This window comes from Narcine bancroftii, chromosome 7, assembly GCF_036971445.1.
Source record: "Narcine bancroftii isolate sNarBan1 chromosome 7, sNarBan1.hap1, whole genome shotgun sequence".
Taxonomy (NCBI): Eukaryota; Metazoa; Chordata; class Chondrichthyes; order Torpediniformes; family Narcinidae; genus Narcine; species Narcine bancroftii.
Genome location: NC_091475.1, coordinates 179,690,661 through 179,714,977, shown reverse-complemented (window position 1 = coordinate 179,714,977; position 24,317 = coordinate 179,690,661). Strand labels below are relative to the sequence as shown.

Sequence of the window (24,317 nt, the reverse complement as noted above, 5' to 3'; positions counted from 1 at the left end):
TTATGGAGGGGGTAAAAAGTCCACGTCAGCTGCAGGCTCGTTTGTGGCTGACAAGTCCGATGCAGGACAGGCAGACACGGTTGCAGGGGAAAATTGGTTGGTTGGGGTTGGGTGTTGGGTTTTTCCTCCTTTGCCTTTTGTCCCCCCCCCCCCCCCCAACCCATCCACTCCCTCCCATACCCTAATACAAAAAAGATTATATAAATTAAACAAATACAAAGAACCAAATATTGGTAAAGTCACAAACCCTTAAGGGAATTAGAAAAACCCAAAGAAACCTAAGATAAGGAACAAAATAGAAGAACACATCATCTGTTCCATGACCCACCTTTTCGACCTCATTTCACTACTGGCACAGATTGTTGCATTTCTTTTATTTAGAAAGGGTATAATTATAAGTCAGCCTGAAGAAAACTGAGGTCCTCCATCAGCCAGCTCCCCACCATGACTACCAGCCCCCCCACATCTCCATCGGGCACACAAAACTCAAAACGGTCAACCAGTTTACCTATCTCGGCTGCACCATTTCATCAGATGCAAGGATCGACAATGAGATAGACAACAGACTCGCCAAGGCAAATAGCGCCTTTGGAAGACTACACAAAAGAGTCTGGAAAAACAACCAACTGAAAAACCTCACAAAGATAAGCGTATACAGAGCCGTTGTCATACCCACACTCCTGTTCGGCTCCGAATCATGGGTCATCTACCGGCACCACCTACGGCTCCTAGAACGCTTCCACCAGCGTTGTCTCCGCTCCATCCTCAACATCCATTGGAGCGCTTACACCCCTAACGTCGAAGTACTCGAGATGGCAGAGGTCGACAGCATCGAGTCCACACTGCTGAAGATCCAGCTGCGCTGGATGGGTCACCTCTCCAGAATGGAGGACCATCGCCTTCCCAAGATCGTGTTATATGGCGAGCTCTCCACTGGCCACCGTGACAGAGGTGCACCAAAGAAAAGGTACAAGGACTGCCTAAAGAAATCTCTTGGTGCCTGCCACATTGACCACCGCCAGTGGGCTGATAACGCCTCAAACCGTGCATCTTGGCGCCTCACAGTTTGGCGGGCAGCAACCTCCTTTGAAGAAGACCGCAGAGCCCACCTCACGAACAAAAGGCAAAGGAGGAAAAACCCAACACCCAACCCCAACCAACCAATTTTCCCTTGCAACCGCTGCAATCGTGTCTGCCTGTCCCGCATCGGACTTGTCAGCCACAAACGAGCCTGCAGCTGACGTGGACTTTTTACCCCCTCCATAAATCTTCGTCCGCGAAGCCAAGCCAAAGAAGAATTATATCTGAGTACCATTGGGTTTCAGAAACATTTGCTGCCACCCTAACAAATGTGTCATATTTTCTCCTTAAATTATATATGATTTTCTCCAGGGGAATACAACTCTGCATTTCCATATTCCCATCATGTAATATTTAGTTGCAAGTAGGATTTCCATGTGACTGCTATACACTTCCTTGCTACCAATAAGGCGACTTTCATAAACTGAATTTGGTACAGTGGAACCCCATTATAACGTGATAGTAGGAGCCCAAAAAAATCGCATTGCGAAAAAAGCAGGGTCGCACTAAATTGGGGTTTCACACACACACAATTCCCCACCAGGATTGCTGTACTTCATCATTTAGATGTGCCACTTTTAAACATCCGCTGTGCCACATGGTGGCCATCCCTGGTACTGCTGCATCTTTTAAAATGGACTTGCTTAACTCCCTATTTCAAAGAATGGAACATGGACGTTGAGGGGTCCAATGACTCACCATGTTATATCATTATTCATGTTAAATTGGGGTTCCACTATATCTGGACAGTTTAATGTTTCCCAGAATGTAAAATTCCAGATCTTGTGGAAAATCCACTTTTGTAATATTTTTTCAGAATGTCCCCCAGGTCCTCCCAGAAGGATCTCACCTTTGTACACAGCCAGGTTGAATGGATAAAGATTCTAATCTCCACACCACACCTAAAGCACATTTCTGATTTAGATTTATCTAGGAAATTGTATTGCACCAATCTATACCTGGCATTAATAACTGCTGACATGCTGTCCAGACACAAGTCTGACCAGCACTGCTCATGAATTGTCGTGCCCAAGTCTGTCTCCCACCTTTCCCTCGACTTGAGTAATCCCGGCTTCGAGTCCTCACTTTGGAATAGGAGATACATCATAGAGATGAACTTGCATGCATTCCCCTTTCGAATTAGAATCTTCATGTCACTACACATGGGGCAGGGCCATAGATGGTCCCAAATGATCCTTTAAGAAAGAAGTTATCTGAAGATGGTAGAAGAAAGTTTTATTAGACAAATCATATTTATTCCTTAGCTGATTGAATGACATAAGCTGCCCATGCTCATAACAATCCTCGATACACCTGATCCCCTTCTGGCACCAGGTGACCAGGGTCTTATTATCCAGAGTCATGAGTATTAATTTGTTCTGGTCAAGGGTGCTTTAAGAGATAGCACCACCTTTATTCCAATACATTGATTTATTTTTGCCATGTCTGAATTATATGTTTTAATATGGGGTTATCTGTTTTCATTTATATCAATTTAGGGTTCCATTTGTATATAAACTCTTTTCTCCAACTGTTTGTAGTCCAATCTACTCAGAGAAGCTGCCCAATGATATATTATTTTTAAATCTGGAAATTTTGACTTCTGCTGGTGACCAGATGCTGTGAAGATGTGTGGTATTTAGCTCTGTATATTTTCCAACTTAATTAACCAAACTTTCTGCAGCTTATCTTTATGATGGATAGATAATAGAAAATCTTTCATGCTGAAGAAAGGAAATAAAATTCCTAAAATACCAAAATTTCCTTGACTCCAAATAAAGGCAGGGAGGGAAGAAACAGAGCTGACCCAGGAAGAATTGGAGCCTGAATAAAACTCTCCTTTGGCTTTGAAATTACTCCTACTACAACAGTTCCTTTAACTAATTCTGAATTCAACACTATGCTGTGAAGATATTAACTCTACCTCACCTCCAAAACCTTTAATCAAAGTTGTCTCCCCTGTGACCTTTGATCAAGAGTTAAAACAATTTCCAACAACAGTGACTGAACAGCCCCAATATCTCTGAATTTTAACTGGAACCTGTGATTCTCCCTCCAAGCCCTCTGACACAAAAAGTTTGAAAACACCCATGACACCCTTACCAGGTTTGGAACATCTGCTCTCCTTAAATTCAACTGCCTGACTACGTGCTTCTGGTAAAACCTCCTTTTCTCGTCTCTTTTTCAATACAAGACAATTTGAAATAACATGACCAGCTTTCTTACAAAAATGACATACAATGCAGAAGTTCTGTCCTTTCCCATCTTACCTTCAACTTTTCTCTTAACATTCTCCCCAGACAATTTCAGGTTTACTTGTCTGCTCCACATTAACCTTCTGAACAGGTTTTTAAATCTGTTTCACATTAACTCTCTGAAAATGCCTACTATTCTGAAATGTATTTTTGTGAATTAGAGCAAATTCGCCTACTAATCCAGCCATTTGTTTCCATGTCCCTCTCAACCAGGTATAATTTAATCTTATTTAGAACACACCTTTTAATTTCTTCAATTAATATCAATTCTCTCAATCTGTCATAATCATTATTTATTCCTTTTGAGGTGCACCAATGGTCAAAACAAACATTTTTTAGAGCAAAATCCATATAAGATTGATCCCATGTTTTCACCGAACTCCTAAATTTTTGTCTATATGCTTTTTGAACCAACTCATAAGCTTTCAGTATTGCTTGTTTAACAATATCCTAATTTGCCACTTGCTCTGTAGTCAAACTAGAGTATGCAATTTGTGCTTTTCCCTTCAATACACTTTGGAGCACAAGAGGCCATTTTTCTTTTGGCCATCTTGAGCTCTCAACCACCTTTTCAAAAGGCTGAAAATGTGTATCTATATTTCCCTCATCAAAAGGAAGAACTAGATTTACCTCTCTACTAGCCAAAAACCAGGAGTCACAGGTTCAATTATCTTACTTATCTCCATCTCAATTTTTAACTTCTCTAATTGAAACTGTCCCTCTCAATCTTTTCCAAGTCATATTTTCCCAATTTTTCAGGTTCCTTTGCCTCATGTATCCTCTGTTTTTCAGCCTCTAATACCCTCCATTTCTCTCTTTCTTCCACTCTCAATTTCTCCAATTCCAATTGCAACTCAACAGATCTATCCTCTGGAAAATTTTCTAAGCCTTTCTCAACAAAGTTTCCATCAGCAATATATTTCACTATAATCCACTGTATTTGTATTTTTCTCATCCAATGCTTGACTTTAGTCAGGTTTAATGCCTTAGAGTAACCATCAGTTCCACTTTTCTCTTGCTCTGCAGCCCTACAGGTGATGGTTGTGACAAAAATGTTTCAGCATCCATTGCTGCTGTTTTTCCACACACAAGCTTTAAATTAGCTTGAAAAAAAAATTAACTAATAAATCACAAAAACTCCAATTATCAATCCAAAAGGACAATCCCCATAAAATGTTACGAGCCCAGAGGACCCCAAAACCCAGTAGCAATAGATATTCACCAAGACAAATGGTTACTGAAACAAAAGTTGCTTTTAATTATCTTTAAACATGAAAACAGAATCAAACTTTAAGTTATTACTATTAACTGAACCTAACTTAACCCCCTTCTAATTCTAAGCGCACATTTGTGCAAGTTCAGAAAAGTTCTTTGGTTCACAGTCCAATCTCACTTCTCATTCCTCTAAGTTCACTGGTTGCAGGCAATTCTTATACTGTGCACAAAATTTAACATTTATAAAGTTCACCAGGCTTTTGTGCTTGAAAGGTAAATAGTTACCGCTCAGGAAGGTTCTTGTCGGTTTTCAGAGTGAGATTTGTTGTTCCAGGACATCCACAACTGATGTACTTCCAATCAGTCACCTCAGTATCTTGCTGACGAAACTTGCCCCTTTTGGGTTCTGCAGATGATATCCTCTTTCTTTCAGGTCACCACAGAGTTCCTTTTTGTTTCACTTACTCCAGTGAAATATTAGACAGCTAGTCCTCTCCTAATGCATGAACCACAAAGGCTTTGACCAGGCCATCTCCCAAATGGCTTTCCATAAGCTTGCCAGCTTGTCCTGTTCCAGTCCTAGCTACTTCAGCTGGCTGTAACACTGGAAGTGATTTTCTCTCTCTCTCTCTCTCTCTCTCTCTCTCTCTCTCTCTCTCTCTCTGAGTCTCTCTGCTTGCAAAACCACATGACCCTTTTTGAGCAGCAAGCTCTCTTCCAGACAGAAGCTGCTCCGACATGTTCTTTCATCTGTTGCCTTTTGTAAACAACAATCCATTAGTGAAGTCTCTTGAGCACTTTTCAAAGCTCTTGCAAAAGCTCTGAGGCCCCGATATGTCTAGAATTGGGCAGAGCTCCAGTTTTTCAAATAAGATCTGTTTTAAAGTGTTTGTATGTAACCTACTCCAACAAACCTTTCCCAATTTATCTCCCAAATACATATCTATATACTCTGTCACAGCATGGGCTTTAAAATGATTTTGAAACACTTTGTGGATATAAATAATGCTTTAAAAATGTGGGCCAAAGAGATGGGGAAGAAGTTGGACTTGATTCTGGAATCAATTCTTCATTTTGAACAATGTTTGACAACTTTGGAATGAGATTGGTCTGCTTTAAATGAATGGCTGGATAAGCTTTATCAACAAAATGAAACACTGACTACTGATTATAACAAGCTAAAACGATGTTTAATTAATCTAGAAAGTCAGAGTTGTTGAATAATATCCGCATTTTATGTCTGAAGTAAAGGATTGAGAAGGACGAACTACCATTAAAATGCCCAAAATATAGACTTTGAACTATTCAGAAGAAGAACTGAACTAAAATCTAAATTTGACCTTCTTTCTATATACCAGATTGAACAACTGATTGTAAGAACTAAAGGCCAATTTTATATTCATGGAGAAGTCCAGTAAACTGTTAGTTAACCAATTGAAAGCTGTGTCATCTAATTAGAAAATTAATAAAATATGTCTCTACCACTACTAATAAATCCAAAATAAATAACATTTTTAAAGATTTCCATACTAATTTATATTCCTCTGAATTTAATAATGAGCATGATTTAATAAATGAATTTTTAAACCATTTAAATACACTGATAATTTCCTCAGGAAAATAAAGAACATCTAGCAGCTTCAATTTCACAAGAAGAATTACATAAAGCAATATTTTCATTACAATTGAGTAAAGCTCCGGGGCTGGTAGGTTATACAGTTGAGTTTTACAAAACTTTTTCTAAACAATTACTCCTACATTTAGACTTAGTATTAAACTACTCCAAGAAGGAAAATTACCTTATTTTAATGAAGCAGCTGTTTCGGTGATCTTAAAAGGGCAAAGACTCAAAGGATTGTGAATCTTACAAACCGATCTTACTAAATGTGGATGTTAAGATTTTATCTAAAGTTTTAGCATTATAGATTGGAGAATATCTTATGAATAATAAACTCGGATCAAACGGGTTTCATTAAAAATAGACATTCTTATTATAATATCCATAGATTACTGAATATCATGTATACACCAACTCATAACAATTAATATATTTATCCTAGATGCTGAAGAAGCATTCAACACAGTAAAAGGGGAATATTTATTTGCCACCCGAGTAAAATTTAATTTTGGCCCAGCTTTTATACATTGAATAAAACTTTTATATACATCTCTAATGGCCTCAATTCGTACCAATTCCCAGCAATCCAAACTTTTTAAACTACGTTAAGGCATGAGACAAGGCTCTCCTCTGACCCTATTGCTTTTTGACTTGGAACTGGAACAAATCACGAAAATCAAGATTTCTTTTGATAAGACTTGGGGCCCATTTATAGCTCACTTCCATACTTCGACTAATTGGGTGTCACTGGGGGTGCTTGCTTGGATGCTCTGAGGCTGCTTATTCGGATTTAACACTACACACAATATAAATTTTAACCTTGATTGCTGTGGGTTTGAATTTTTTTCTTTATTCGTTTTTTTTTTTCTTACTTATTTCTTATTATGTATGTATTATATATTGGATTTAGAATTAAATTTAGCCTAATCAAAAAAAATTTGTATAGCTGCAACATGACTTGACAAGTTCACTACTCAATTTCCCCATCTGATGATGACATGCATGTTCCAGGCCTTTAGCACATTAGCTGCTTGCACTTGCAGGGCGCTCTGGACTTTCCCAAGATCATCTGCAAACCAGTGTTCTTAAAGGTGCTGCCATTCATTGTACACTTGCCTCTTGCATTTGACCTTCTAAAGTGCAGCCCTTCTTGTCTGGATTAAAATCCATCTTCAATTTTTCTGCATCAATTTCCAATGATCTATAAATTGCTCTCCTTTGACAATCTTTCTCACTATCTGCAAGTCCACTATTTTATATTTGTTATTTGCTCATCGGACCAGTGCTGATCCTTGCAGAACATCACTGGTCACAGACCAAGCTGATTTTGGGTCCATTGTACCAATTTTCAATGGATACCATAACCTAATCTGAATTAGCCTATCGTGAGGGGCCTTGTCAAAAGTTCTATGAGATCGGTGAAGATACCATTCACTACCCTACTCTTGTCAACCATTTTCATTATTTCCTCATTAAATAAAATAAATTTGCAAGGCAACTTGCCTACACAACATTATGCTACCTGTTGCAAATAAGTGTGCACTTTTCTACTTTGAATAAATAGTCCCTAAGAATCTTTCATAAGTTCTCTGCCACTGATGCATGGCTCACCATCCTGTAATTTCCAGTTTTGCCCTTGAACCAAAAAAAATTGGCTCTTCTCCAATCCTTGAGCATATCACACGTGGCTAAAAAGGATATGCAAATCTCTTTCAAGTTATCAGTAGTCTCCTCCCTAGCTTCTTTCAATATACTGGGATAGATGGAATTTATTAATCTTGATGTTTTTCGAGAAAGTTGGTGCCACCTCCTTTGGAGTTGGAGGAAAGGAAACTGAGGGATAGGGAAGGGTGGGGCATGGTGATGGGAAGGGGGCTAATGGAAACTGGAGAAGTCTTTGTTCATGCCATGTTGTTGGAGAGTGCCAGACAAAATGTTCCTCCAATTTGTGACCTTTTTAGCAGTACATCAGAGAAGGCTATTTTCCTCCAGCTCTCCACTCTCTTCTTGCTCCATTCATAGAGCTAACCCCTCCCACCATCACATCCCATGTTTTTTTCTCTTCTGCCCTCCAACCATATCCATCTATGACCACTTGTCTGTGGGTAATCATTGGTTACAAATCTTTGCTACAAAAGGAATGCTGTGTGACTTACTGAGTTATCCGGCACTTTTGTATATTGAACTAAAATCACAGTATCTGCAGATTTTCTTGTTTAACTTCATCAAGGACTTTGCCCACTTCCTCTAGCCCATGCACAAACCTACACTCTTGCTCCTGAATTGTGTATAAAATGCTTGGGATTCCCCTTAGTCCCATTTGTAAATTAATTTTACAGCTGCTTTCAATCCTCTTAAATCCCTGTTTTAAGTTCTTTCTGCTTCCTTTATATTCCTAAGAATATTGTCTGATATCGGGATACTAAACTTTGTGCATACCTCTTCTGTTTGATTTCACTTACAGTAACATTTGTCATTTGTCCATGCAGAAAGATGCTGATCCTGAACTCTAAGGAACTGGCCTTTTAGATTCTTTTAAATTCCCACATATCAGAAGTGAATTTACCATCAAACAGTTGTAGTCAATCTTGCCTTGTACTATTGTAATCAGCCTTCTCTCAGTTTAGCACTTCACTCAAAAACCAGTTTTATTCACAATTATCTTAATGGTCATAATTGTTTCCAGAGTGCTCTCCCACTGGATCTCCAATCACTTGGCCAGGTTCATTCCCAACATCTCATTCTGGCAGGGCGTGGTACCCTCCAGATTCAATTGTAGATGGTGTCATAGTTTACCAAGCCACACAGTCATAGGTGTAAAGCAATTAGAGCAGGATGGCGAAGAACACTGTCCACTGGTGCTTCAGTACTAATGGAGATTGTGGAGAAGATGTTCTTACCAATCCTCAATTGTGCTTGTGTCTAAGAAGAGTGTAGTAACTTGACTAAATTACTACTGTCTGGAGGCACTCACCCACAGTGATAAAAGCTGGTATTGAAGCATATCAACTCTTGTCTGAGGAGCAATGTGGGCCTGTTAAAATTTGCCTACCACAGTAACAGGTAGATGCCATCTTGCTGGCTCTACACAAAGCTCTGGAACACCTGGACAGATATGTAATGGAAAATGTGCTGACTGACTGCATCATTGCCTGGTATGAGGGCACCAATACCTCAGCAGAAAGTCCTGCAAAGGGTAGTGGACACAGTGCAGTGCATCACAGCAAAACTCTCCCCACTATCAAAAGCATTTATATGAAATGCTGCCATCAAAGAGAAGCAGCAATTATCAAGAATCCACACCAACCAAGATGTGCTCTGTTCTCGCTGCTTACCATCAGGAAAGAGTTATAGATGCTACAAAACTCACACCACCAGGTTTAGGGACAGTTGCTACTCTTCCACCATCAGACTCTTAAACAGCAAACTCAGTCAGAGACTCATTTAAAGTCTCTTAATTTGCATATTATTTATTACTGAATATTTTTGTTGTATTTGTGCAGTCAGTTTGTTTACATTTGTCTTTTGTACAAGTTTTTTTTGAGTAGTTTTTTTTTTGCACTACCATTAAGTAGAAATTCTGTCTGGCTCCCACGAAAAAGAAATCTGTTGTAAGTGATGTCATGTATGTACTCTGACAATAATTTTGAACTTTGAAATCACCCACTATAATACCATTCTTTCCATAATCTACCTGCACATCTGTTCCTCTAACTTTTATTTGCTCTTGGAAGGATTCTAGTATGATCTTGTTATAATGATTGCACCTTCTTGTTTCTGATTTCCACCCAGAGATTTTCACTGGGTGAGTCCTCAAGATATCTTAGTGCAGCAACTACATTCTTTTCTCTAATCAGTAATGCACTTCTCTCACCTCTTTCAGATCCATATCTGAAATATCTGCACCTTGCCAGTTCTGCATGTCTCTCAACTAACTTTCTGTAATGGTGATTATATTGCCATTCCATGTACTATTCAGGTTCTTCCAGATCTGCCTCATCTGTAACTCTTCTTGCATTACAACAAATACACTTTAGACCATTATTCCTACTTTTCATTATCCTGGCCTTGTCTTTTTTTCCCCCTGTTAGACTTGTTTGATTTAACCTTGCCATTCTCCAGCATTCCATCTGTTGATTTAATGCTTTGGTTCCTATTCCTCCACCCTGCCATTCTAGTTGAAACTCTCCCAAGTAGCACAAACCAATCTTCCTGCAAGGATATTGATGCCAGATTCAAGGGTGTATATGTATTTTACAAAATTGCTGTTTGAGCTGTTTGATAGATTTATCAGGAATGGTTTCTGAATGAAGTTCAAAAGAAAAAGGAATTATCTTGGATGGGTAAATAACAACTGAAATCAGAGCAGGTAGGCTATTACATTTGTCTCCAACATGCAGGTCATGTTATTCCAACACACTGTATTGCTTTTTTGTTGGCTTAACTATAAATTGCCAGTATAACTGAATTTATTTTGTGTGATGATAAATGTATTGAATACTGCATAAGATTTTCTTGCTCATAGAGGTATTTCCTTGTACTTTAGGTTTGGATTGTTTGGCACAACAGATATTAAAAGATGGATTGCAAACCAATTATTTATTTTGGACGACAGCTCTTCCGCCGTAAATATGTGGACTGCAGTACTGAAGAAACCAGACTTGCCAGATGCTTGACCACACTGGATTTGGTTGCACTTGGTGTTGGCAGTACCCTTGGAGCAGGTGTCTATGTGTTAGCTGGAGCAGTGGCCCGGGAGAATTCTGGACCTGCCATTGTTATCTCCTTCCTGATTGCAGCTCTGGCATCTGTGCTTGCAGGCCTCTGCTATGCTGAGTTTGGTGCTAGGGTCCCGAAGACTGGCTCTGCTTATCTTTACAGCTATGTTACAGTTGGAGAACTTTGTGCTTTCATCACTGGCTGGAATCTAATCCTTGCTTATGTAATTGGTAAGTGAAGTATTATAGGAATGTATACACTGACAATTTGAGTGTGGTGATTTTTCTCAGCAAACCATTTATATTAATGATTTAGAAGAGGGTGTGGTTAACTGGGTAAGCAAATATGTGGATGATACGAAAATAGAGGGAGTGGTGGATAGTGAGGTAGGTTTTCTTGGATTACAGAAGTATTTGGTTTGTTTGGAAGAGTGGGCTGAAAGATGGCAAATGGAATTCAATGTAGACAAGTGTGAGGTGCTGCATTTCGGTAAAAATAACCAGAATAGGACATATGCAGTTAAGGGGAGGGCATTGAGGCACACAGAGGAGCAGAGGGACCTGGGGGTTACTGAAGGTAGATTCCCATGTAGACAGAGTGGTTAAGAAGGCATATGGTATGCTGGCCTTCATAAATCATAGTATAGAGTATAGGAGCTGGGAAGTGATGCTGCGGCTGTTTAAGGCATTGGTGAGGCCTGGTTTGGAGTACTGTGCTCAGTTCTGGTCTCCAAATTATAGAAAGGATATAGATAGGTGGAGAGGGTGCAGAGAAGGTTTACAAGGATGTTGTCTGGCTTACAGCATCTGGATTACAGGGAGAGATTAAGGAGACTGGTACTTTATTCATTGGAATGTAGACGAATGAGAGGGGACTTGATAGAGGTATTTAAAATTATGAAAGGAATTTATAGACTAGACATAAACAGACTCTTTTCCCTGAGGGCAGGGGAGGTTGGAACAAGAGGGCATGAGTTAAGGGTAAGGGGGAAAAACTTTAGGAGAAATATTAGAGGATGCTTTTTCACTCAGCGAGTGGTGGCAGAATGGAATGATCTAACAAAAGAGATAGTTACGGCAGGGTCCCTTCTGTCATTTAAGAGAAGGTTGGATGAAAAACCTCACAAAGATAAGCGTATACAGAGCCGTTGTCATACCCACACTCCTGTTCGGCTCCAAATCATGGGTCCTCTACCGGCACCACCTACGGCTCCTAGAACGCTTCCACCAGCGTTGTCTCCGCTCCATCCTCAACATCCATTGGAGCGCTTTCATCCCTAACGTCGAAGTACTCGAGATGGCAGAGGTCGACAGCATTGAGTCCACGTTGCTGAAGATCCAGCTGCGCTGGATGGGTCACGTCTCCAGAATGGAGGACCATCGCCTTCCCAAGATTGTGTTATATGGCGAGCTCTCCACTGGCCACCGTGACAGAGGTGCACCAAAGAAAAGGTACAAGGACTGCCTAAAGAAATCTCTTGGTGCCTGCCACATTGACCACCGCCAGTGGGCTGATAACGCCTCAAACCGTGCATCTTGGCGCCTCACAGTTTGGCGGGCAGCAACCTCCTTTGAAGAAGACCACAGAGCCCACCTCACTGACAAAAGGCAAAGGAGGAAAAACCCAACACCCAACCCCAACCAACCAATTTTCCCCTGCAACCGCTGCAACCGTGTCTGCCTGTCCCGCATCGGACTTGTCAGCCACAAACGAGCCTGCAGCTGATGTGGACTTTTTACCCCCTCCATAAATCTTCGTCCGCGAAGCCAAGCCAAAGAAGGATGAGTACATGGAGGTGAGGGGGGTTGGAGGGTTATGGTCGGAGAGCAGCAGGGTTGAGCTAGTGAAGTTGTTCTAGTGAACCGGTGGAACTCGAAGGGCCAACATGGCCTGTTTCTGTGCCTTAAATGGTTATATGGTCAAACCTACAGAATGTAATGCACAGCAAAGGTCTCCAGTTTGATACCAGCATGGTACTTCCATTAGTTATTGGCTTCGGCTGTTGAATGGGGCTTGGCAGATCACCGAGTGCAGTGGGTGCGTAGAATGCATTGTCAGGAGTGGTGGTGGCGGCTGATACGATAGGGATATATAGAATACTCTTAGACACATGGATGAAAGAAAGATGAAGGGTTATGAGGTAGGGAAGGTTTAGTTTTTTGAGTAGCCTTCACAAGATCACAAGACAAAGGAACAGAAGCAGGCCACTAGGCCCATCGAGTCTGTTCCGTTGATCTACACTGGTTCCAATTTACAGCCTTTTCCCCATATCCCTCGATGCCCTCACTAATGAGATACTTGTCTATTTCTTGTTTAAATACTCCCAGTGATCTGGCTTCCACTGCTGTATGTGGCAGTGAGTTCTACAGATCCACGACCTGGCTAAAGAAGTTCTTCTTAATCTCTGTTTTATATAGATAACTTCTAATTTTCAGACTATGACCCTTGTCCTCGATTCACCCACCAAAGGAAACATCTTACTCGCATCCACCCTATAAAAACCTTTCAAAATACGAAATACTTCTGAGATCTCCTCTCATTCTCCAATACTCCAATGAATACAACCCAAGAGATGCCAAACACTCTTTGTACGTTAGCCCTTCAATTCCAGGAATCATCCAAGTAAATCTCCTCTGCACCCTCTTCAACAACATCACATCCTTTCTAAGATAAGGGGCCTAAAACTGCACCCAGTACTCCAAATGAAGTCTCACCAGGGCCCCATAGAGCCTCATCAACACCTTTTTACTCTTATACACTATTCCTCTTGAAATGAATGCCAATTTCACCTGGTCATTAACTTTTAGGCTTCCCTGCACAAGGACGCCCAGGTCCCTTTGCACATCTGAGATTTGAATTTTCACCCCATCCAAATAATGTTCTGCCTGTTTATTTCCACTGCCAAAATGTACAAGTGTACACTTCTCTGTTAAATCTTATCTGCCATAATTTTGCCCAGTCTCCCAACCTGTCTATATCCTTCTGCAACTTTATGGTTTCTACTATTCTTCATACTCTTCCACCTATCTTGGTGTCATCTGCAAATAAAAACCATTTATACCACAATCCAAATCATTAATATAAATTGTAAACAGCAGCGGCCCTAATACTGACCCGTGCAGAACATTACTAGTTACAGGCAGCCAGCCATCCAGAATGGGAACCCTTAATTTCAACCCTTTGCTTCCTGCCTATCTGCCACTTTTCAATCCAATTTAATAACTTCCCTGTAATTCCATGGGCCCTCATCTTATTTAGTAGCCTAATGTGCGGCAGCTTATCGAATTCTTTTAAAAATCTAAATAGATAGCATCCATAGCCTCTTCTTTGTCTATCCTACTTGAGATTTCTTCAAAAAACTCAATAGGTTGGTCAGGCAGGATCTATCCTTTTAATTAAAAAAAAAACCATGCTGACTTGGACTTCTCCTGTCGTACAACTCTAGGTATTTCATAACCTCATCCTTTTTTTTTTTTAATTTTTTATTTTTCACACCATAAATCACAATAGCCATGATATACACTTTTTCTTTTCCACACATTTACAGTGACTTTTTCTCCCTCCCCCCTCCCTCCTCCCAAGCCACCCCCCCACCCCCCCCTCTCATCCATTTTAGGTATACAATCTAGGTTGCAAACCTCATCCTTGAGGATCAACTCTTAATATCTTCCCAACCACTGACGTCAGACTAATCAGCCTATAGTTTTCTTTTTTCTGTCTCCCACCTTTCTTAAACAGTGGAACCACATTTATGACCTTCCAATCCTCTGGAATCTCTCCAGAGTCTATAGATTTCTGGAAGATTATCGCTAATGGATCTACAATCTCCAAAGCCACCTCTTTCAAAACCCGTGAATGCACTTCATCCAGTCCAGGAGATTTTTCAATCTTTAATCTGTTTAGTTTGTCAGCACAATATCGTGGGCTGAAGGGCCTGTACTGTGCTGTCATGTTCTATGTTTTTTGTTGAAACTGAGTCAGTTAAATTACTGCTGCTAGAAAGGAGTGAATGTGAATGAATCTGGGATAAGTACCTACTGTCATCACAAGAATTTTTCCAATAATTACTGTTAGGTTCACACAAGAATAATTACCACTTCAGCCTTTTATCTGTTCTTGCCCTTTTTTGTTCTTCCACTACTTTCCCCTTATTCCACCTACCACCACTACTCTTCCCTTTCCCTGCCTCTCTCCTTTTGTTTTCTCTGACTTGTTGCTTTGCCCCAATACACTACTTGACCTGTGTGGGAGGAGGTGGGTACATAGGATTGAATGTTTAGTGTTTTGCCATAGTTCTTTAAAGAAAACCATTGGTCTAATCGCAGTATTGCTATGTGGTTTAAGAAGGGCGGTTGAGAGATTCTGGCAGCAGGAACTGAAGTTGAATGTGACTTGATATTCTCAGGCCTGACTTTCAAGTCACTGTTTGGAGTTTACAACTTTTTTTTTAGCATATCCTGGAACAAAACTAGAACTTTATATTTGTGTTTAGGAGAAGAGAAACCAAGTTAGTTGCAATTATGTAATTTGTTGTGTGTTTACTCATATGAGCCCACCTCACTGACAAAAGGCAAAGGAGGAAAAACCCAACCCCAACCAACCAATTTTCCCCTGCAACCGCTGCAACCGTGTCTGCCTGTCCCGCATCGGACTTGTCAGCCACAAACGAGCCTGCAGCTGACGTGGACTTTTTACCCCCTCCATAAATCTTCGTCCGCGAAGCCAAGCCAAAGACTCATATGAAGAACAGATTTAGTACACCTTTGTCATTTACTCTTTTACTTAATCAGTGATTAGGCTTGTTTATGTTTTAGTGTTTCCCAACGAGGAATGGAAGCTGGATGGACTGCAAATGTTTATCTAGATATAATCTCAAAATCTATTTGATAAGTGAAACAACAAATATATCAGGTAGTGAACAACTGAATCTGGGCAAATTATGAGATTTGTTATTCTCAATGTTTTACTCCAATGCTTGGGATGAGACTATTCAGTTTCTTCATAAATTCAAACTTCTTTTTGGTATAGCCTGACATGGCAGGCCATCAGTGTGCTACTGTAACATTTATCCTTTGTGTGGAATTGGAGAATGTATTTTGGTTATTGGCTAAAACCATCAACCTCCTGGGGGGGCGTGCCAAGTGATGAAATGGGGCTAGACTTGGAATCCCTTTTCTCTCTAAAATAGTTTTAAAAAAGAAGTGAAGTGATTAAAAGAAAATAGAAAGAAAAGTTGTCAGAAGGCCTACAGAACAATACAGAATGCCACTTAAGAAGGATAAAACAACTATTATCTTTCAAGAACTTGAACAAGAAAAAGAAACAGATAAAGAAGTGAGGCCTACCTTGAAGGATCCTGGAAATGTCCAGAAGGTAGGAGCCCGTGGAGACATCTGGAGCTGTACAAGTTCTCCCCCCAACAATGCATGCGCAGAGCACAAATAAAAGGAGGCAGTTAAAAATGGCTCAAGAAGCCTCCAGCTCCTGTGATCAAGAAGAACAGGAAGAGGAAGAAGTTTATGTAGAACCAAGAGTCTTGACTGGAAAACAAGGAGAAAATAAAAGAGACTTGTTTATCTACAACAGAAATGAAGAAATATATGGATACTTTTCAGCAATCTTTGGTGCAGTTGACAATGGAAGTTAAAAAAATAAGAGTGTAGTTGAAAATAAGCTTTACAAAAAAGGTAGAAAGAATTATGTTGCAAATGGATAGAAAATTTGAGGTGGAAGTAAAAAAATTAAAGGGAATTAATTTGAAATTCAAAACGTTAAAGAACAAATGAAAACAAATTCAATCTGAAGCAGTCACAACCAAAGATCAAATTAACTCAAATAATCGATATGTTAGAAAATTTCAGTAGAAGAAATAATGTAAAAATTGTTGGACTTAAAAGAAGGAGATGAAGGACAAGACATAAGAGATTTTTGCAACGTTGGATTCTGCAATCTTTTGGGGGTAACTGAATATCAAGGAGATATTGAGATTGAAAGAGCTCATTGAGCATTACGACCAAAACCGCAACCAAAACAAAACCACATTCGATACTGGTCAAGTTACTTTATGAAGTGCGGGAAAAGATCTTGGAACTGGCAGCAAAACAAGCGAAAGAGACAGTCACTGTTAATTTACAATGGAAATAATATCTTCTTTTGCCCTGACATAAGTTTTGATTTGTTGAAAAAAAAGAAAATAATTCAATGCTGTTAAAAATGTGTTATGGGAAAAGGTTATACTTATGTTTTAAGGTATCTGGCAGTATTGAAAATTTTTGTTCCTGAAGGAAAAAATAGATTTTTTTTACAGAACCCAATGAAACAAAAGTGTTTACGGATTCATTGACTGAGAAAGAGAGACGAAAACTGGGTGATGCCTGAAGTGAGAGAGGATGCAGAAAGATTACAGCTGAGGATATAAAGAAGAAACGATACAAGTTTCAAGAGAGAATATTAGGGAGGAAAGTTCTTACCCAGTAGATCTATGAAAAAATTGGTAATTGGTGGAGATTGAATAGATCCCAGGCAACAAGAGACAGTATAACATTTTGGGGGAGTTTGTTTGGAGTATGAATCTGGCCTCTGCGGAGTCAAGCGAGTGGGTGTGGTTTTGATCACAACTCCTATAGATCAGGGGTGTAAGGACATATTATTAATAATGTATGCCTTTGGTGGGGGGGGGTTCAATCTTTTCCTGTATTTCTTTTATTTTTCTTTACTAATATATCTAAATGTAATAATTATATTATGAAATATATTAGCGTTTTAAATGAGAGGAGTGGAAGTGGAAAGATGGACGGTTAGTAGATTTTGTGGAAGATTAGATGGCTGATAAATTAAATTTTACTATTATTAATGGGATACAATATCAAATAAAGCAGAAAAAATTATTAGTTTCTATGAAAAAATTAAAGCAGACATTGCTTTTTTACAAGAAACACGTTTGAGAGAAAAAGAACACGAAAAATTAAAAAGAGATCGATAGGGACTGTTATAGCATCATTTAATTCTAAGGCTCGAGGTACAGCAATATTGATAAATAAAAAATTACTGGTTAAAATACTAGATACTAGTATAGATGTAGCTGCTGGAAGATGTGTTACGGCAAATTGTCAGAGCTATTCAAAACAATGGACCCTAATGAATGTATATGCACCAAATGTAGATGATGGTAAATTTATGCAAGATGTTTTTATTGCATTTATCAGATGCTAAGGGAAAATTGAACTTGGGGGAGATTTTAATTTTGCTTTAGACCCTAAATTAGATAGGTCGGGAGAGAAAGTGACGAAAAATAAAATAGCAAAAATGGTACTAGATTTAATGAAAGATATGGACCTAGTGTATATTTGGAGAAAAATTCACCTAAATGAAAGGCATTATTCCTTCTATTCTTTTTGATATGAAACATATTCACAAATAGATATGTTTCTAATTTCTACACTATTTCAACATAGAGTACAAAAGGTGGAATATCAAGCACTAGTTTTATCAGATCATTCACCTTTAAATTTTGGTGGAAGAAGAGCAAAAGATAGATTATAGATGGAGGCTAAATATAACTATATTGAAGAAAAAAGAATTTTGCGATTATATGAGGCAACATATAAAAATTTTTCTTGAAAAAGGTTCAGTTACGAGTAAGTTTACATTATGGGACTCTATGAAGGCATATTTAAGAGGTCAAATAATAAGATATACTTCAAAAGTAAAGAAAGAATATAAAAGAAGTAGATCAGCTAGATACAGAAATAATGAAATTGGAGAAGGAAATTCAAGTGCAAAAAGATAAGAGAAAATTGTTAGAGTCAAAGAAATTAAGATTTAATACAATATAGACTTGTAGAGCGGAGAGCGATATAATGAGATCAAGTCAAAAATATTATGAGTTGCGTGAAAGGGCTCATAAAGTTTTAGCATGGCAATTAAAAATGGAACAAATTTCTAGAACAATCACTGCAACTAAGAAACCTACAGGTCAGATTATTTATAAAACACAGGAAATAAATTATAATTTTAAGGAATTTATGCTAAACTTTATCATTCAGAATCTGTGAAAGATAATAATAAAATAAAAGATTATTTAAGACAAGTTAAACTACCTATGCTAAAGGAAGATGAAAAGTTAAGGTTGTCTGAGAATTTTTCTGAAATAGAAGTTTGAGACCCTAATGTCTTTACAGAATAATAAAGCACTGGGTGAAGATGGTTTTCCACCAGAATTTTATAAAGAGTTAAAGGAGTTATTTATGTCTGTATTAATGGAGGTGTTGGACCAAATGAAAAAGGTACATGATCTGCCAGAATAATTTAAAACAGCATTAATAACAGCAATTCCAAAGAAAGGGAAGCATTGTTTATAACCTTCTTCATATAGATCTATATCATTATTGAATACAGATTATAAAATTGTATCAAAAGTACTAGCTAATAGGTTAGTTGAATTTTTGCCAAAATTAATAAATATGGATCAAACTCATTTTATTAAAAATAGAAGAGCATCAGACAATATTTTTTTTAAATAATTTTTTATTTTTCACACCATACACCACATTGACCATGATACATACATTTTCCTTTTCAAATATATAATATTGATGAATTATTGTTTGATAAATATAGCACAAAATAATATATGAAAAGGATACAAAATTGAAATTATCAAGAAAATTTTTAAGTTTCGCAATAGCGAAATGTATAACGATAACATGGAAAGCTGATAATGAAGTATTATTAAGTAAATGGCACTGTGAAATGAAAAATTTCATTTATTTTCAAAAATTTTCCTTTCTAAAAATTACATATAGTTTAAAGAATAGAGTTGAAAATTTTTATTGCATTTAGAAACCATATATGAATTTTATGAATAAATTTCTGACCACCTCTTCCACCTTACCCACCCTCTCAATTAGAAATTATATTAATAACTAATGAAAAAAAATGCTAATGCTATTGTATATGTAGTAGTAGATGTTTCCTTTTTTCTTTTGGGAGGGAGGGGGGTTGGGGAGAAAAATTTAAATGTTCCTTTTATTTGTATCACTATGTATAATCAAATGACTAGTTATATTCATTGAATTTTTTGTTTGTATTGAAACAAATGATAAATAAAATTTTCAAAAAACCCATCAACTTCGGGGTGGGAAGGAGAGGATTGTTGCTGTGTATGAAGTCGGGGATCTCGAGCACTCAGAAAAGATTTTGAATCATTTAATCGGTGGCTTCTATATTACTTGGTGATTAATGTATTCCCAGGTCCAAGAGTATTAATGGAATTAGTGCTCAGTGGGGTTATTGTAGGATTACATGCAGATGTACACTGTTCTATGCTGGGAACCTAGTGGAAGCCCTTGCTCCCCTTACTGTTGCACTGGAAACCTAGTGTTGTAAACCTAAGTAGTAAATGATGGGGGGTAATCTTCGTCCGCGAAGCCAAGCCAAAGAAGAAGAAATGATGGGGCAGACCCTATGAGCTGAATAGTTTAATAGGCTCCTAAGTCTTATAGTCTCATTGTATCCACTAAAGGGGCATTACTGTTGGAAGATAAGATCACCCATGCTTGGAATAAGGAGGTTTATTGAGTTTTCATTGATTTGTTGTATCCGAGATTAGGCCATCCCAATTTCAAGTTTTCACAAGCATTTAAGATTTCTCTTCTGAGGTATTATTCTGCCAACTGTAATGTTAAACCTAGATATGATAATTTTCACCTCTTTCTCCCCACAAAGTTGAGATGCCTTGACACTTGCAAATAGTTTGCTTTTTACAATCATTTCAAACTATTTACACAACCAAAAATTGTTGTGAAAAATCTGTTGTTTATTTTTGTTATTGTGCCAGTATACTAACAAAATATGCAAACTGCATTTGTCTTCTTTGGATCTTGAATGATGGATTAAATTTATTCTGAATTTTGCTTGCATCAATCTAATTTCTTAGTTTTGGTTTCATAAATGTTGCCACTAACATTATTTATTTAAAAAAAATAGCTGAAGTTTTAATAATCTGTTTCAAAAGGTCAATTTGTCAACATTCATTGAAATATTGTTTTAATGAATGCAGTCTACATGCCAGATTTGTCAGAAAGGCAGATTCATTGAAATAAGTAATCTTTCCATAGGGAACATAAATTCAAATTTTGATGTGACAACCAGCAACATTTAAATAGTGTCTTTTTTATCTTTGTTAATGCAGGAACTTCAAGTGTTGCAAGAGCATGGAGTGCAACATTTGATGAACTCATCGGTAAACACATCGAAATGTTCTGTCGTCAACATATGGCAATGAAAGCCCCTAGAATCTTGGCAGAGTATCCAGATATTTTTGCTGTATTTATAATCTTACTGCTAACAGGCATGTATCATTCTACAGCATGACTTTTGGCTTTGCAAGCATATTATTGATTTTATCGACTTTAATGGTGGAGTGACAAAACTTGTGCACCCTACACTTCAATAATTAGAAATGCAATTGATGAGGCTTGACTTTCAAGATTCTGTCAGTTAAGCATAACTGTGCAACTGCAACGTGTATCCTTTTTCATAGTTGGCCCTGCTAAATTATTACTGCACGTTTTGATTAAACCCAAAGGGGTTGTTCTGGAAGAGAAGGCATGCTGATATTCACTTATGTCGTGTGTATTTTGCTGGCAGTGTTACTAAATGTAGTCCATTTATAAGTGCCTGAGAAGATGGCTCTGGACCTTTCCTGTCTCCTGGTGACGGTACTTGTGTGGTGTAGTTGAGAGTGGAATTTTGACTGAATAACTCCACTTGACACTTTCAGAACCAGTAATGCAAAGAAGGCAAAGTCACTTCAGTCTTTCACTTCCTTGCCTCATCAACTTCAATGAGGACATGAGTGAAGCTGGTAGTGGTACTTCTGTTCTGTTATTGCATTATCATTGCTATATTAATCTTTCTCTCTGTGTCGTTCCCCTCTGAACTTGTTGATCTGAAATCAGTCAGTATGAGAATGGGGGTTTATTGAGAAAAACTGCAGATGCTGGAATCTTGAGTAGAAAAGGATGCTGAAGGAATTCAGCAGGTGAGATAGCTTTTGTGGGGCTTCTGTGTAGATGTTTGAGAACCCAATATCCTTGGATTTTATCAAAATTAGAAATGCAGGAGAACTTGTTTAATCCATCGCTCTCCCTACCCTTGGTGCTATTTGGGACAACTACAGTACAACTCCAATGATCCAAAATGGATGGGACTTGGCTGTCGGACAAATGTTATTTCGAAAAACTGGTAATTTAAAAAAAAACAGTCCAGTAGCAACAGCAAATCACTTGTATCAATGTTTAAACAACAATAAACAACAAGGGAAGGCTTTTTAAGCATTAAAATAATGTTTAATTCTCACCAAAAGAAAAATGCTGGGCACAGCACTGTCACCAATCACAGAGACTTCCCAACCCCCGCCGCTGATTCCTGGGGAAGTTTACTGGGCCAGTGAAACACTCATTGGCTAGTCGACGGGCTCCTGTCTCCCCGGTCACCAGAGCTTCCAAAGCTCCCGACACCTATCACACATACACACTGGGGTGGGCGTGTGTGGTAATAGGCTGAGGGGAGAGTTCGGAGTCCATGTTGGGAGCTCCTGTGTGCCGAGGAGGGAGGGAAAGGAATGCTACTGAGCTCAAGGTCCTGCTCCTACCCAGAAAGCCACTTTCCTTGACACTGGGACAAGGCATTTGACCATTTGTGGCTGGGAGACAGTGGTGCACAGTTTGAGAGGGAAAGTTGGAAAGAAAAGTCAATAGGGGAAGGTAAAGAAGAAATGGAAAGAGAGCAGGGAGGGAGCAAAGACAATCATTCTAATTTCATGTCGAGTGGGGGGGGGGGGGGGGGGAATTTTTCAATCTGTGAGGTCAATTTGGGTCCAAAAAATTTTCAGATAAATGAGGATTCTGATTTGTTTTGGATATTTATCCAAAATTTTTTAAGCATTTTGGATAAATGTGAATTTTGGATAATTGGAGCTGTAGTGTACTTCTGATGAAGGGGTTTTACCTGAAACATTTACTGGCTTCTTTTCCCACAGCTTGATTGGCTGAGTGCTTCCAGCATATCTGTTTTAGTTTCAAATTCCAACAGCTGCAGTTTTATCTGTTTTTTTTTGGATTCCATATGAAGCATGTTACAGTGCAGCCTTTTAGAAATTCAATTAATTGGTGTACTCTTGGATATGCATAGACTACTGTCTGTTTAAACTTTACATTGAAGATCTTTATTATATTTGTGTCTGGTCTTTGATAAAATAGTTTTCCATCAGGTTATTTGAATTGTGTATCTTGCCTGACTTATTTCAAAAGATCATATTTTAAATAATGTAACATTTATATATGAGAGCACTTGTGATTCTTTATTTTATTTGTTCAGGGTTATTATCATTTGGTGTGAAGGAGTCTGCAATGGTGAACAAAATCTTCACTGGCATCAATATACTTGTGCTGTGCTTTGTCATGCTATCCGGTTTTGTTAAAGGAACGCTGAAGAATTGGCAGCTGAGTGAAGATGCCTTTATTAATGGGACAAATGCTACTGGTTTGGAGAAGTGAGTGCAGAAATACAATTTTTCATGGCGATTGACTTCATATGGTGAAATATTCCTGAGTTCAGTAAGAGTGAGGGAAAAATAATGTACAAACTTGAGAGATATTGAAATCCTAGCAGAAAGTGATAGGTTAAGGAAGATGAACAAATGTTACAAACGGGAAAAAATATCGGTGTTGGACAAATCAATAGCTGAGATGTAAGCATACAAAATCTAATAGTATAATTGGGGGGGTGGGGGCTGTGTTGGAGGAGAGAGGGAGAAAGAAAAGAAAAATGACAGAATACAGACTACAGGTAAAGATGAGGAAGCCCAAATTCAGTTACATCAGAAAAACTTGAATAAATGAGTTTGTCCTTTTTAAAACATGTTGCATTTGACAGCACTTTCTGGGGATTGAAGTTTAGTAGGCAAAGGAGTGTTGACAGTTTTCAGTGGATCAGTGAGTGCCTTGTTCATGAGAATATGGCTGCAAAGATCTGTGTAACCTGCAAGGCCCAAGGGTGTTACACTTAAGTGAACAGACTGCTCACTGGGGGCTTTACCTTTGCACATCCAATCGGACAGGATCTGAGATTATGGGGAAGAGGCCAACATCTTGGAAGGGTAGGGATAGGGAACTAGAAGGGTGACAGTTATCGTTGGGATAGAATTGACTGCTATTGGCTTGATAGTTGAGAGATGGGCATGTGGTCATATCATAAATGGATTGGGTGGGGAAAAATGGTGTGATGTGGCAGACTGAAAGTGGGATAGGTTTGGTGGCCAAGAAGTCTACCCAAGTCTAGGAATGGTCTGTGGTGAGGAAATGAGCAGCTGAGGTAGCTTTTTGGCAAATGGTATCGATAGTTCCATACCCACGTGAAAAACAATA

The 24,317-nt window shown here is 38.5% G+C and overlaps 1 protein-coding gene across 10 annotated transcripts in view; it reads left to right on the top strand.

Moving 5' to 3' along the window:
• The window catches only part of LOC138739457 (high affinity cationic amino acid transporter 1-like), a 232,511-nt gene that overhangs the window by 25,577 nt on the left and 182,617 nt on the right, over positions 1–24,317 (top strand). For all 10 annotated transcript variants that reach the window (XM_069891549.1, XM_069891540.1, XM_069891548.1 and 7 more), the window contains exons 2-4: positions 10,715–11,117; positions 21,080–21,238; positions 23,269–23,443. In XM_069891549.1, the coding sequence (XP_069747650.1) occupies positions 10,748–11,117; positions 21,080–21,238; positions 23,269–23,443 (704 nt within the window). In that variant the 5' untranslated portion in view covers positions 10,715–10,747. The remainder of the gene's footprint in view (positions 1–10,714; positions 11,118–21,079; positions 21,239–23,268; positions 23,444–24,317) is intronic.